The sequence below is a fragment of the Chenopodium quinoa genome, unplaced genomic scaffold (genome assembly GCF_001683475.1).
Source record: "Chenopodium quinoa cultivar QQ74 unplaced genomic scaffold, ASM168347v1, whole genome shotgun sequence".
In the NCBI taxonomy this organism is placed as follows: domain Eukaryota; kingdom Viridiplantae; phylum Streptophyta; class Magnoliopsida; order Caryophyllales; family Amaranthaceae; genus Chenopodium; species Chenopodium quinoa.
The window spans coordinates 1,690,711-1,704,528 of NW_018743514.1; the positions used below are offsets into that span (position 1 = coordinate 1,690,711).

Sequence of the window (13,818 nt, forward strand, 5' to 3'; positions counted from 1 at the left end):
CCAAAAAAAAATATACTAAAAAATATTTAAATGATAAACGCTTGTAATAAAGTTTGATACCTATCATTATAAGATAAATTTTGATAGTATTTATGATAAGAAATACAAATTGTTCGTTAATTATAATTAAATTAAAATTTGTGATACCTACCATTATAAATTGACACATCATACGACACAAACAAAATTTTGTATCAATAAAAAACCCCATTAAGCAAATTTTGTATTAGTAATTTTGTGTAAATTTTTTGTCATCAATGGCCGGGTAAATTTTAGCTTAATTTTTTGAATCCATGTTTAAATTAGTATTTCTAATTATTACTTACATTGTATTAATTTGGGATACTCAACAATTATATGTTTATATTTTATTTACTAAATGTTTTTTGTACATGCAGATCTAACACATCATACGACACAAACAAAATTTCATATCAATACAGAACCCCATCAAGCGAATTTTGTGTTAGTAATTTTATGTTAGTTTTAGGTCATCAATGTCGGGGTAATTTTTAAAATCTTATGTTTAAATTTATATTTGTAATTATTAGTTACATTGTATTTTTTTTAGGATAATTAACGATTATTTGTTTATGTAATGACATACGATTAGATGTTGTATACTTAATATATAGATGGCTTTGGTTATTTTTTGAGATGATAAAAAATTCCAATGCATAGATTTAATTTAATATCGCAACAATTTTTCATTTATTAGTAAATATATTGATTTATTTTATATAAATGTAAAGATTTAATTTATATCAATTTCAGTTTGGCTAACATTTCATGGTTCAATTTATCCATTGATGTAGTAGGTTGGTTGTGGACGAGGTTGGTGATTCTATCGAAATAAAAGTTATGGTAAAACAATGAATAATGATGTAGGATTTAAATTATTAAAAATTTATCATTTAACGGAAAAATATCATATTTGCAATTTATTTATATTTAATAAATTCATTATAAATTATAGTAAAAACAATAAATACTAAACTTTTGTGATTTTATCTGAAATTATTAAATACAATAAATTAAATAATTAAAAATCTTATATGAAAAATACTTGCATCGCAAGGTTCGATCTGTAAATAAATAAAGGAGGCAGGTCGTCTCTCAACTTCATTTCAATAAAGGAGGTTAAACCCCATTTTTCCTCCTCCTTCCTCCTGAACCCCCTTCATCGGCCGCCATGACTGTGCTTGAGCAAATTCTCGAAGCTTCGAACCACCAACAATCCATTGACGAACCTCTCAATTACCCCTTCAATCTCAGCGCTGATACCATCATCCCTAATCTCAAACCTAGCTCTGAAAACCCTCTTTCTCTTTTGCAGCCATTATCTGGATTCGAAATCTCTCAACCTGATGTCAAGCTTATCGAATTAACTTCCACTTTCTTCAAGAAACTCAAGCGTAAGATCAAATCTCCTCAATCTCTTTCCTCTGCTTCATTTGTTAAATTGCTTACTTCTTTTCTTGAACAAGTTGGGGTTATTAAATTTGGAGGTTTAGATGGTTTGGTTTCGAAGAAGGATAGTGATGGAAATGTTGAAGGGTATTGTTGTAAATTGGTTGAAAAGCTTGGGTCGTTTGTTGGGAGGGATGTAATGGGGTTGGTGATTGAGGGTTGTTTGATTCTGGGTAATTGGATGATTTTGGAAACATTAATCATCAACAAGTTTATCGTTGATCACGGGGTTCGGTCGGATTTGTTGTATAATCTGGTTACGAAGGGACGGTCTGAATTGGTATGTTTGTGTTTAAGGTATTTTGATGATTTAGAGTCTGCTGATTTAGGTAGGGCTTTGAAGTGCTTTCTTTCGCCGTCGAAAGAAGGGTGTTTGAACATGGTTAGTGTTATGAGTGAGTGGGAGAGTGAGGCTACTGCTGCTATTGAGAAAGTGGGTGATAAGAAGTCGAGTGGGAAGAAATTGGGGTTGGCAAAGGATGCTGCATTGCTACTTATGGTTGCCTATGATCAGTTTTCACAGGCCGAGTTGTGTTTGCACTTTTTGTTGTCATCGTCAAATGTTGATGAAGTGGTGTTTTCGAGTGCATTGAGTAAGCTTAATGCTGAGGAAATGTTGAATTTTGTTAGGTATTTAGGGAAGTGGTTGCACAAGTATGAGAGGTTTCCTCATGTTGGTCCGTGTCCTAAGGCCGCTACTACATTGGGATTGAACTTGTGTCAATGGGTGCCAAGGGTTGAAGATGTTGTGAAGGCGTTTGGTTTGGTTGTCGATGAGCACTTCTCTTCATTGGCTTTGCATTCGGAGTTTCATGAGGTGCTGAAAGCAGTTGAAGGGGTAGTGAGTTCTTTGGTTTCTGAAGGGAGATTTTGTTGCTCTGTGGCAAATGTGATTGAGGTTTTGAAACCAGAAGTTGGAGGTGCATAACGTGGATGTTCCTTCTTTTGTAATAGCTTATGTTTAGAAAAGAATGTCAATTTTGATGTTTTAAACCGATGCAATATCAATAGAACCTAGTGTTAGATATCAGCTGAAATTGTCTGGTATTATATCTGATGAATCCCTGATAGTGTTGGAACTTAAAAGTAATTTTTTCAGTTTACTCTTCCTTTGCAATGTATGATACTCTGCTTATTTTTGAATTTTGTCATCTATGCTAAGCCAACTAAGTTCACGGGGTTTTGTAGCAACGTATATATGGCTTTGTTGCTGTATTTAAATCATTGCCCTACTGCTGCAATGGTTATGTTTTTAATGTTCAATCTGTTGTTACCTTAAGCATATAGCTGTCATTCTTGCTGCCATATCACAATAAATCATGGTGTGATGGGAAGTATGTCATCATAATATGATGTTTGTACTTTGTAATTGTCAAGCACTCTGCCAGCCACAAAACTTCCAAAGGAATGTTGGTAAGGTGATCACAGAAACTTAAGAAGCTGCTAGCAAAGTTGATCTATGTATCTGCTATAAAGTTCCCAGAAATGCTGTGCTTCAGGCTCGCCTCCTACTCTCGGCTATGAGAAGAACCTAAGCTTCTTTACTCATTTACAGGCTGGTATTATATCTGATGAATTCCTGATAACTCAGCGTTGGAATTTAAAGTAAATTTTTCCAGCTTACTCTTCCTTTGCAATGTATGATACTCTGCTTATTGAATTTTGCCATCTATGTATTGTATTTTGCATATTCAGTTGTGACTTATTTCATGCTAAGCCAATCGAATTCGCGGGTTTTTGTAGAAACGTGTTATGGTTTTGCTGCTGTATCTAAATTATTGCCCTGCAATGATATCACATTTTTAATGTTCAATCTGTTGTTACCTTAAGCATATAGCTGACATTCTTGCTGTCTTATCACTCATGCATAAAGTCCTGGTGTGTATGGGAAGATTGTTAGGAACGCTGTTGATACATTCCAAAGGCATGTCGGACAGGTGATCACACAAATACAAGAAGCTGCTAGCAAATTTGATCTATGTATCAACTGTAATGTTCCTAGAAATGCTGTACTGCAGGCTCATCTCCTACTCTCGGCTATGAGGAGAACCTAAGCTTCTATTCTCCTTTGCCCCAAAAAAATGATGATGCTTCATTGCATTTAAACTTCTGGTGAAAACCACTAAACCAGTTACTCTTAACATTTTAAACGCTTAATGCAATCATGCATCAACTATCTCAGATGAGATCAAATTGGCTATGTTCACCTGTTGCTCAGTAGATTAGATTTATCTAGCAACATGTGTGAATAAACAATTGAAAATCTGTGTGGCAAACTCCAGCTGAAAATTCTAAGAAATCAGAATTTCGGTGCAAATTCCAGCTTTAAATTTTTGAGATAAGTCAGATTTTTTGGCTACTGCATATGAAGTACATTAGGACCTCTTTGTTCTCTAGTCAGTCGGATTTCCTCCAGCTCTAAGACCTGTCCTCCAGTAGTGCCTCAATACTATCAACTCTCCTCTCTTTTTACATTTGTTGTCTCCCAAACAACATAACCAAATACCAAATTGAGAAGCTAAAGAATATGAATGCTCCTTAATATGGTGGTTATGATGAGTCACAATTACCGGCCAAGTGTTTGAAGGACCAACAACTAGTTTGAAAGAAAAGTAACAATGTTCTCATCCTCTTTTCTTTGCTATGTAGGACATGAAAAGCAATTGTTCAAAAGAACAAATGAAAAAGGAGCTACTGAGTGAGAAGTATCTGTGGTCTGTATCAGACATGTAAAGATTGCATATTAATGTAGAGGGACTAGGTTAGTATGTGAAAGCAGTGACAGAAGATGAGAAGAATTACATTTTCTGACGTCTTTGGTGAGATTGCCTTGTAACTGTTTAAAACAAAATCCTGGATGTGGTTGTGAAGGTCCGATAGTCGCCTAGCCTATCTGAAAAACTGGAAGTTTTGCAATCTGCCTGTGAGGATTTTACGAAACCTATCATTTTATGAAAGTTTATAATCATAATATAACATGGCTATGGAGTACAAGCACCTTTTACTCGGTATTACACATGAAATACTTAAACCATTGATCTTATGAAAGCAAAACAGTTAAATACTAAAATTACTCAAAAGTTGTGGCAGGGAAAGGGCCGATTGCAGTTAAGTGTAAATCTAATGGCCTGAGCCCAGAAAAATTCATAATCAATAAAAGCTCCTACTAGGATGATTATTGTATATAATTATACATCTATTTGGGCGACGACATGATGTAACAAATGAATTATTGCTTCCTACAATAACTATCCTACAAATAAGTATACCTTTTAACAACAATAATAATAATGAATAAATACCTATAACCCTCGAATTTAACCACCCTCTTCTCCTACAATCACTAGTCAGGGGCTATGCATCTGAAAACAGGGTCTACTTAACGGCATCCTAATGCAGGGTACACCCATTTAGATAGCTGTTGATAGTGCAGGTCCGTAGCCATTTCGATGAGTCTTCTGCCATCTCCACGCTGTCTCCAAACTCTCTTGGAGATCTGTATGCCTCGCTGTCCAGTTCAGCTCCTCCCTAATCTTTGTTGGGTCGCTGTAAACTTCAGCGTAATCACCTGGGCGACGAGGGAGATAATCAACCTTTATGTCTACCCCAGTCGCCTTCTTACAAGCCTCCACAAATTCTTTGACAGAACTACCTGGTAATACAAGATAAACTTCAGTAAGAAATAATCCACATATTAAATTGTAGGTCAAAAAAGCTAATTAACCTCCCAATGGATCCTACAAAAACTCCAGCAAGGAAAATTCAAAAGGAAAATTTGTCAAAAAAACCACCTTTTAAAATACATCTTTCAATTTTATTTTATTTTTTTCCCGTAAGAAGCCACTTATCTTTTTCATTTTTTTTATTTCTTTTTATTTTTTAATTAGCACCTAATGACGGATTTCGACATAGAATTTCCTTTTCCGGTATTAAGCACCCATGTGCCATGCACCATATATACCCATCTTACCACCCAGCCCAACAATGCCGCCCCCATGGAACCTCTCCAAAATCCACCCAACTCCCTCAATAGTGTCTCAAAACCACCAAACACCACCGAAACCAATCACCCACTAACGGAAACCCACCAACCTCTAAACCACTCAACCACCTCCATAACCACCCACCCCACCCCACCCCAAAAGGCCAAAACAACTTTAACAACTTGAAAACTATATCATTTACCCTAAAATCAACCTCAATCATCAAGAAAAACTCACCAAACAACTAGAATTAAGAGAGAGATAAAGATTAAAAAAGAGGAGAAGAGAGAGGAGGTGGGGGAGACATAGTGGCAGTGGAAAGAGAAGAGAAGGTGGTGGTACAGCAAAGGAATGAAAGAAAATGAGAGTTTGAGCGGAGTCAAAGCCGAAAATAGTGAGTCAAAGGGTGAAATCCGGCTAAAGGTGGTGTTTGACAAAAAAAAATGATTAAGGTGTCTTCTTACAATAAAAATTGAGAGAGGTTTTTTGACAAAAACCCAATTTTAATAGGTGGAATCGGACAAAATTTCCAATCAACAATGAATTTCAACACATTACCTTTTCCTGTTCCAACATTGTAGATTCCAACCTTGCCTGGCGTTGCCTTTTCAAGAGCTTTGACATGAGCATCAACCAGATCCGTCACATCAATGTAATCTCGTATACAAGTGCCATCTGGTGTTTTGTAATTTGTTCCTCTTACCTGTATAATCAATATCTGACATAAATATATGGCTCTAACTGCAAGAATTAAGTTCATCAGAAGATGATAAAAAAATGTAGTATTTTTGTCTTGTCTTTTAGAGATTAGCAGTGCCACAAATCGGGGAGTAAGAGCTTGCAAACACAGAAAAAAGCAAAGAAGCTGCTCAGCGGCCACTGAACATTCACTCATGAAAGTGCTCCCCAGCCAAAAGCTGAGGGTAGGATACAAAAATACGAAAGTCCACTAGTTTTAATTCATACAAGAACGTGTGCTTTGTGTATCACGAAGACAAATGGATAGTAGCAAAGATTGCTGATTGAAAAAACATGAAGAGGATTACTTAAATTCAAATGATAAAATATGGTTGGAGAAAAGGAGAAGAGGTTTTCCACACATGCAGACTAGTAGACTCCATTCAATTGTAGAACAGACTAACGGCAAAATCAAAGTTGTCACTTTTAGACAATTTTTACAGATTTTCCACAAAATACTACCATCCATATACACAGACAGATATCATGAAGGATTAGACAACAGTGCACAATATGCATACATAAAGTACACATATACATGCATACCTTCAGTCCTTGAGTAATACCACGAGCTGCATCAAAACATGCGCCTGAAATACGTCCATGCTCTCGCAACTCAGGTCTAGGAGCCTCCCCCAATCTTCCATCAGGATCTGACCCAATGACGTTAAAATATCTAAACATATACAGAAACAAGATCCAAGTTAGAAAGATCATGTAAACAGATGGAACAAAACAGCTTGAAACTTGTGCAAACATCCAAAAGCACACAGCAAAGAATGTACAGTGATGACTCATATCAACAATGCATAGACCTGACGATGTTTGTCACATACAAAAGTGGACCCTAGAAAGAAAAATCCTACCTACTAGAGCTCAGGAAAAATTAGAAATTACTTTCAGATATTATTTCGAATGCATGTACAATTTCCATGTGCAAAGTGAAGAAGTCTACAATCTAGACCCAAAGAACACGCTAAAGAACAAGAATGAAAGATAAATTTAACAATATACAAGACAAAACGAGTAACATTCTTGGCCTCTTGGGTACTCCTAGCCCAGTTTCATGACTACCTCGCCCAACCCCATTGAAGAAGCAGTGTTAATCAAGATGTTGAAAAAGGCCAACAAAGGAGCAAAAGAGGGAATGGGCAATCATTGCCCAGATAGCTGATAGAAAGCGCACAGTTGACATGAGCATATAACCATTGGATGGGATAACATAGGAATTGTAGTAGGGTAAGGTGAGGATAAGTGCTCTAAGCCTTTTAATGTGATCTAAGGGTGGTGCCTAAGTGTGCAAAAGCACACAAAAGGTGAAAATGATACCATGACAAGGACCATGCATTGCAATCAGGTTGCTAATTAGCTAATAGATCCAGCTCCCTAACTTCAGTGTTTAGAAGTAGTGTGTAAATCAGATTAATTAGTTAATGATTACTTTGTAAACTTCCCCAAGTTAACAATATAAGTTCACCAAGAGCTTTATTTACCTATTATTAATAAAGACTGTTGCTAACCACTTAACAAGGGTAAATTTAGAGCTGAGAAAGTCTATACTTTGGAAATTCAATAGAGATGTCCGGTTAGAATGTAGGATGTTGCAAAGAAGTAATATTTCACAACAAAGAAATTATTATACTTCCAGCTGTCATCAGAAGCATCAGAATAGGGAAATGTTTGGTAGAAAAAATGTTCTAAATTCAGTGAAACTGAGTAAAAGAGAAGAAAAAAAAAAAAACTACACCACCTCTACAGGCTAGTAAAATACTTTAAAAGGACAACCCTAATCAGATAGAAAATTAAAAATTTAGGAAAAGTGACGGTATTTTTTTAAATGCAAAGCAGACTAGGGAAGAAATGCAAAGCAGACTAGGGAAGAGGAAAAAAAAAAAAAAAAAGGAATTACTCTATTTCTTAAACTAAAAATCTTCCTTGTTATTTACAGTTTACACCTTATTATCACTTTGTATCTTGTGATACTAAATTTTCAGATACGTTAACTGAGACTAAGCCCTGCTCACAATACTCCATTATGCATACAGCTCTTAGTTTCAGGTAGACATAACTTGTAATATAATGGAAATGCTCAAGGCTAATTCCTGTTAGTTCCGACAGATGACTAACCTTAATATCATAACTGCCATGTCCTTGTTTGGCTTAGTGAGATCCAAAATAATATCTTCTGACATCTTCTTAGCCTTACCATATGGGTTAATAGGAACCTGAAACAGCAACAGAGTTAAAATTGAGGAGAGAGCCAATAGCTTTTGACAGTATGACTTTCTACCAAAAAAAAGTACATAGCAAGTAAACTAATGAAAAAGCAAGGGAATTTTCAACAGGCTCTAACCTGAGGAGTTTCCTCTGTTATGGGCATCTTCTCAGGCTCACCATATGTTGCACATGTACTTGAATATATCAAAGTACGTACTTCATGCTTTACCATTGCCTTCAATACTACCAAGGTGTTTGATGTAATATTGTGATAATATCTGAACCACCACCAAAATTGATTGTACACGGAAACATTAATAACCTTTTAAGACATGGACTAATACTAGAAAATATTACATCAAACAAATGACTGGCAAAGATATTGTGAGTGGTTTGATATTTCTATTGAACGCAAATTACTTAACCAGCAAGTTTAAGCAGGATCCATTAAGCATATACATTAAGCCAGTAATGATTCCTCTGGAATCTCTTTAAGTACAGAGGCAAGGTCTCTTCCCTCAGATATGTGAAAGCAAACTTTAGATACAGCATAGTACATATTCACATGGCTAATCACAAAGTCAATCCTGGAAAGATCCATTCAATACTAAGCTATTGGATTTCACTAAGCCATCTCTGTCAATCAATCAATCATAAATTCAAATTGCTAAAATAAATTAAGGTAATGTAAGGAAGAATGTAATTAACACAACAATTTATACCTATAAAACAATTTGTTACATTTCATTTCAATGTAAAGCCCCCAACAGTCATCAACTGTAATCACTCTTAATACTATGTTCAAAACAATACACGTATAGGAAATGATATAATAATATGATACTACTGTTACCCAAAACTTCAAAGAAACATTCAAACACGGCTAAAATAAAGCTTACCTAAGAGGGTCAAGAGTGCTCTCTCCAACATATGCAACAGCAGCGAAATGCATCACAGCATCAAAAGCATTTTCGGAAAAAAGTTTGTTTACCTGGCATTTAAATTAAGGAAAATCATGGAGGATAAAAGACTCTAACTCTGCCAAATTACCGTTTGGAAATGAGATAGGCCAAAGGAGAATAATATAAGTCTGGTAGATAATCAGTAAAATGAAGATGCACTAAAGTGCCAAACAGAAGCCTCATGGATAGTGCCTAAATCACACTTCTTTCAGAAGAACTATGTTGGATGTACAATTAGCAAGTTGCAGCAGGGTAGAAAGATGTTAAAATACAAATAGAATAAAAATTGATACTATGTGGAAGCATACTGCTTATATATAGAATACATTGTTGAGTCCATTTAATCGATTTCTAATTCTGATAGAGAAGGCACAAAGGAATATAAAAAAGTTGAACAAATAAACAATGGCATGCCACAATAAGGATACAGCAGTAGCATCTCCCAGATCAGCATATACAAACTGAAGTCTTCCTGGTTCTGGAAACATTTGTTGCAAAATCTTAACAGCAGCCAGGTTCCCTCGAGAAAGATTGTCCTACACATTATTAAACAATCTATTTGTAAACCTCAAGAACTGAATGACTAGTGAATAACTGGACAATAAGGATGATTGAAAGGAGAGGATACCACAATTGTCACGCGATAAGAGTCTTTCAAAAGTCTTAGTGCTGCGTGGGATCCAATAAAACCAGCACCCCCAGTTACCAGGACATGAGTGACCCCCATTTCACGGCGAGAAAACTGAAGGGGGGGGGGGAAAGAAAATACATTGAGAACAAATGTAAACATTAGAGGATTGCTTCAACATCACCAGATTCAAGATAACACTATAAGAGAATAAGCTACATTCTTTCTTTCCATGCAGCATAATGTCAATCCAATGAGGCACAACTACCATGAAATGCAGCTTAATAATTTAAGCCAAAGTACATAACAAAGTCGTAATTATGTGAAAGAAGCGAAATTTATGCCTTCAAAAAAATTCAGCCCTGGATTCCTACCTTCAATCAGGCTTACATAACCGGCATTAGTAAAAATAATCGGCGATCAAGCTTAGACTGACTCACAACTGTACCGTCTTTTCTCTATGCAAACACTCCTATATATATATACAAGTATAAATGAAAATTTATGGTAGAAATCTTACTTGGCTTGGGCTGTTAAATGTTGGAGATTGCTTGATCATAATAAGGCAAAATGCAATCAACCCAGCAGCTATAACTATTTTACCTACGACATTACCCTTCCGCTTTGGATCAGCGTAATCTATGCCTACAAGCCAAATGAAAACAAATAACATAAAAACTCTATATTATACAATTCATATACTTCATCAACAAATCTGTATACCTTCTATCTTAGCATCATGTTATTCGTGACATTATAAACATGCGAGAAAAATACCACCAAAATCATCATTATAATCCAACAAACACAACCAATTCAACTTTGATAGAAAGAAAAAATAAAAGGTAAGAGAAACAAGATCAAACAATTATCCTCAAAAATCCATCAGAATAATATCAGCTTTTAGTTAGTTTTCCACACTTTCCATATTACCCTTACTTTCTTTTTCAATCAGCTAAAAGCACAATTTCCACACAAATACAGGGCCACAACTAACCAAAATAAAAAATATGTCGGATATCAACTAGCTTGTTCGCTAAAGACTCGGGACAATACTTCAATCGAATCGAACCCCGTCTACATCTACTATGTGGCAACTTATACACCAAAACAATAATATAAAATTGAAGATGAGAAAAAAAAACCCACCTGCAACAGGCAAAGATCTACCGTTTCTGGACTGATTTCGTGCTCTGGTAAACCCGAGCATTTGTAGAACAACTACTTCAATTAACAATGTATAATTGTATATAATCAACCAAATTTAAATCATCTGCAAAATCAACATAATCATAATCAAAATCATTATCATCCCATGATTAAAATTGCATATTATATCTATCTAAAAGTAAAATCATTACCAACCAAATTCAAATTTATAAATTAAATTTTAAAAAATAGAATCAAAGGTACAAAATTTAAATACCCAGAAAAATCTTCAAATTCTACTGAATGAATGAATGAATCTTTCAAATCAAAAATTAATAAATAAAGACAGAAAAAGTAGGGAAAAAAGGAGACAATTTGAGAAATAATTGCGCAAGATCCCAATAAGTGGAAAGTGACAAATGAAATTTCAAAATTAATTGAACCTAACACATGCATGCCGCTGCCACCAAAGAAATAGTATCAAACAACCCTAAAGTGATATTCATTCAAATTTTCAAAAAAAATGTGAAAAATCAAACTTACCAAAATCAAAAAAATTAAACAAAACAAATTAAAAAAACACAAAAAGGGAAAGTAAAATCATACCCAAATTTAAATATCAAAGTCACAGAAATCGATCAAAATAAGAAGGGTATAAATAAAAATAATAAATTATTTATTTAATTTAATTTAATAGAATAAAAAAAAATTGTACAGAAATTGACAGAAGCAGTTGGAATGGTAGGGGTCAAAGATTATGAATGAAAGAGAGGAGAGAGAAAGTGAGAGGAGTGTTGTGAATTTATGATTCGTCAAAATTTATAGAATTGGTCCGGCGTTAGCGGAGTGCGTGGTATTAACAAGTGTCAAACTAGCGCGTTTAATGTTTAAGTTAATGCTAATTAATATTAAGAAATACGTAAACTTTGTGGAATTTTAGTACCACTTTTTTTTTCACTTTTTCAGGTTTTCTTTCATTTATTAATGTTGCTATGTCTGCTTTAGCTCACATGTACGTACTACATATACAACGCCACCGTTGATTAGAATAACAATTATTACGAGGCTACGAGTAGAGTGTATCGGTGCAAAGTGATGGGATGTATCGAAGGAAACGATGTTGGAAGTTTTAATACTTCGTATAATGTGTACATGAATGTGTGCATGAAGTTTTAATACTTAGAATAACAATTGTTAAGGGTTTGGAAAGTTGGAGTGAGAAGTTGGGAAATGATAATTTACTTTATATTTAGAATGCTAAGTTATGTCCATGATTATTTGATGTTCACATTGAATTTGTATGTTCGTAAAGTTTTCTGATCTCATGAGATTGAGATGGCTTTAATTGTTATGAGTACAAGATCTAATTCTAAAATAAACCTAATTTCATGAAGGAAAAAAAAAAAAAAAAAAAAATCAAAAGAAACCACATGTGCAAAAAAATTACCAGCAACATACCTTAAAACTCATTTCATCATCTAAGAATCAACAAAGATCGTCGTTATTGTATATAGGGTTTAAATTTAATTTAACGTACTCCTGATCATGTCAAGCCCGATTTGGCGGCTTGTCTCAATCCGACCCAATAAATATCCGGGTTTGTAAGAATTTTACGGTCTGAAATTCGGACACCACCAGATTTTCAAAAAAAAAAAAAAGTTTAGGCTGTCCTAAAAAAATGGTACTAAGTATTTTTTTAATTAAACTTTTAGGCAGGCCCAATTTGGCCCGAAAAGCCTGATTTTCTTGGACCAAAATATCTGGTTTAGGCACGCCTTTTTCGGCTGGAGACTAGGCCCAAAATGGGCCAAAGATTTTGGGCAAAGCCCGTCCCGACCATATATGATCTCCTCTATTTAATGAAATTCACAAGTAATTAGGGATTTTTCCAAATAGAAAATAGAGCTAGGTTAAGTTTTGTGAACTGTTAAACATCGCCCGCAAATTCCTACATAAAGCCCACAAAATAAGAGTGAAATGACACTTTTGCCCTCAAACTAAAAAACACAATTTCTCTCTCTACTCTCTACTTCCACTTTCTCTCTCTAAATTATTTCCCGAGCTATGTCGAGGCGGCCCGGCAAGGAAGTGGCGGCTCCGGCGGTGGGCGGAAGGCGGTTTGCCGGCGAGAAGGTAATTTTTGTAATTTTTTTTTTAAAAAAAAACCTCCGGCGACGGTGGGGCGCCAAGGCGAGACGCCACCACCACGGAGGAGGCGCCTAGGCAGGACGCCCGTACGGTGGAGGCGGCGCCTAGCCCAGACGCCACTACCACGGCGGCGGCGGATAGGCTAGGCGCCACAGCCGTGGTGGTGGCGTCTGGGATAGGCGCCGCCACCACCGTACAGGAGTCTTGCCTAGGCGCCTCCTCCTTTTTTTTTTTTTTTTTAATTTTTTTTTGTTTTTTTTTAATTTTAAATTTTATTTTCGAAATTTTTTTTTTTTTTTTTAAAATTTGTTTTTTCTTTTTTTTAAATTGTATGTTCCCTTTTTTTTTTTAAATTTTGTTTTTTTATTTGTTTTAATTTTATGTTCTATTTTTTTTTTAAAAAAAAAATTGTTTCTGGTTTTAATTTTTAATTTTATGTTCCTATGTATTGTTTTTTTTTTTTTTTTGAATTATATTTTTGTATGTAAAAAAATTATAAGTTCCCTTTTTTTTTTTATAAATT

At 34.9% G+C, this 13,818-nt stretch overlaps 2 protein-coding genes across 3 annotated transcripts; one reads left to right on the plus strand and one right to left on the minus strand.

Annotated features, from left to right (window-relative positions):
- The first annotated feature begins 1,092 nt into the window (after nucleotides 1-1,092).
- On the plus strand, nucleotides 1,093-2,661 carry LOC110739882. The gene has a single exon (XM_021920361.1). It carries the CDS (start codon nucleotides 1,193-1,195, stop codon nucleotides 2,396-2,398), a length of 1,206 nt encoding a protein of 401 aa, XP_021776053.1. The 5' UTR covers nucleotides 1,093-1,192; the 3' UTR covers nucleotides 2,399-2,661.
- Nucleotides 2,662-4,578: 1,917 nt separating this feature from the next.
- Nucleotides 4,579-11,941, minus strand: LOC110739883 (UDP-arabinose 4-epimerase 1-like). 2 transcript variants are annotated; one of them, XM_021920362.1, is made up of 11 exons: nucleotides 11,754-11,941; nucleotides 11,148-11,271; nucleotides 10,519-10,643; nucleotides 9,999-10,112; nucleotides 9,799-9,906; nucleotides 9,308-9,399; nucleotides 8,545-8,686; nucleotides 8,319-8,416; nucleotides 6,738-6,867; nucleotides 6,012-6,156; nucleotides 4,579-5,122 (listed from the first exon to the last, which is right to left on the minus strand). In XM_021920362.1, the coding sequence occupies exons 2-11, from the start codon at nucleotides 11,206-11,208 to the stop codon at nucleotides 4,881-4,883; spliced, it is 1,257 nt and encodes a 418-aa protein (XP_021776054.1). In that variant the 5' UTR covers nucleotides 11,209-11,271; nucleotides 11,754-11,941; the 3' UTR covers nucleotides 4,579-4,880. The 2 variants fall into 2 exon arrangements, with proteins under 2 accessions (XP_021776054.1, XP_021776055.1); XM_021920363.1 differs by lacking the exon at nucleotides 11,754-11,941 and adding an exon at nucleotides 11,425-11,531.
- Nucleotides 11,942-13,818: the final 1,877 nt, after the last annotated feature.

Coding starts and splice junctions, on each gene's coding strand:
- LOC110739882 (XM_021920361.1), top strand. CDS start 1,193: ATGACTGTGCTTGAGCAAATTCTCGAAGCTTCGAACCACCAACAATCC.
- LOC110739883 (XM_021920362.1), bottom strand. CDS start 11,208: ATGCTCGGGTTTACCAGAGCACGAAATCAGTCCAGAAACGGTAGATCT. Junction 10,644..11,147: donor TAGATCTTTGCCTGTTGCAG/GTGGGTTTTTTT, acceptor TTTGGCTTGTAG/GCATAGATTACGCTGATCCA. Junction 6,868..8,318: donor ATGGCAGTTATGATATTAAG/GTTAGTCATCTG, acceptor GTATATGTTTAG/ATATTTTAACGTCATTGGGT.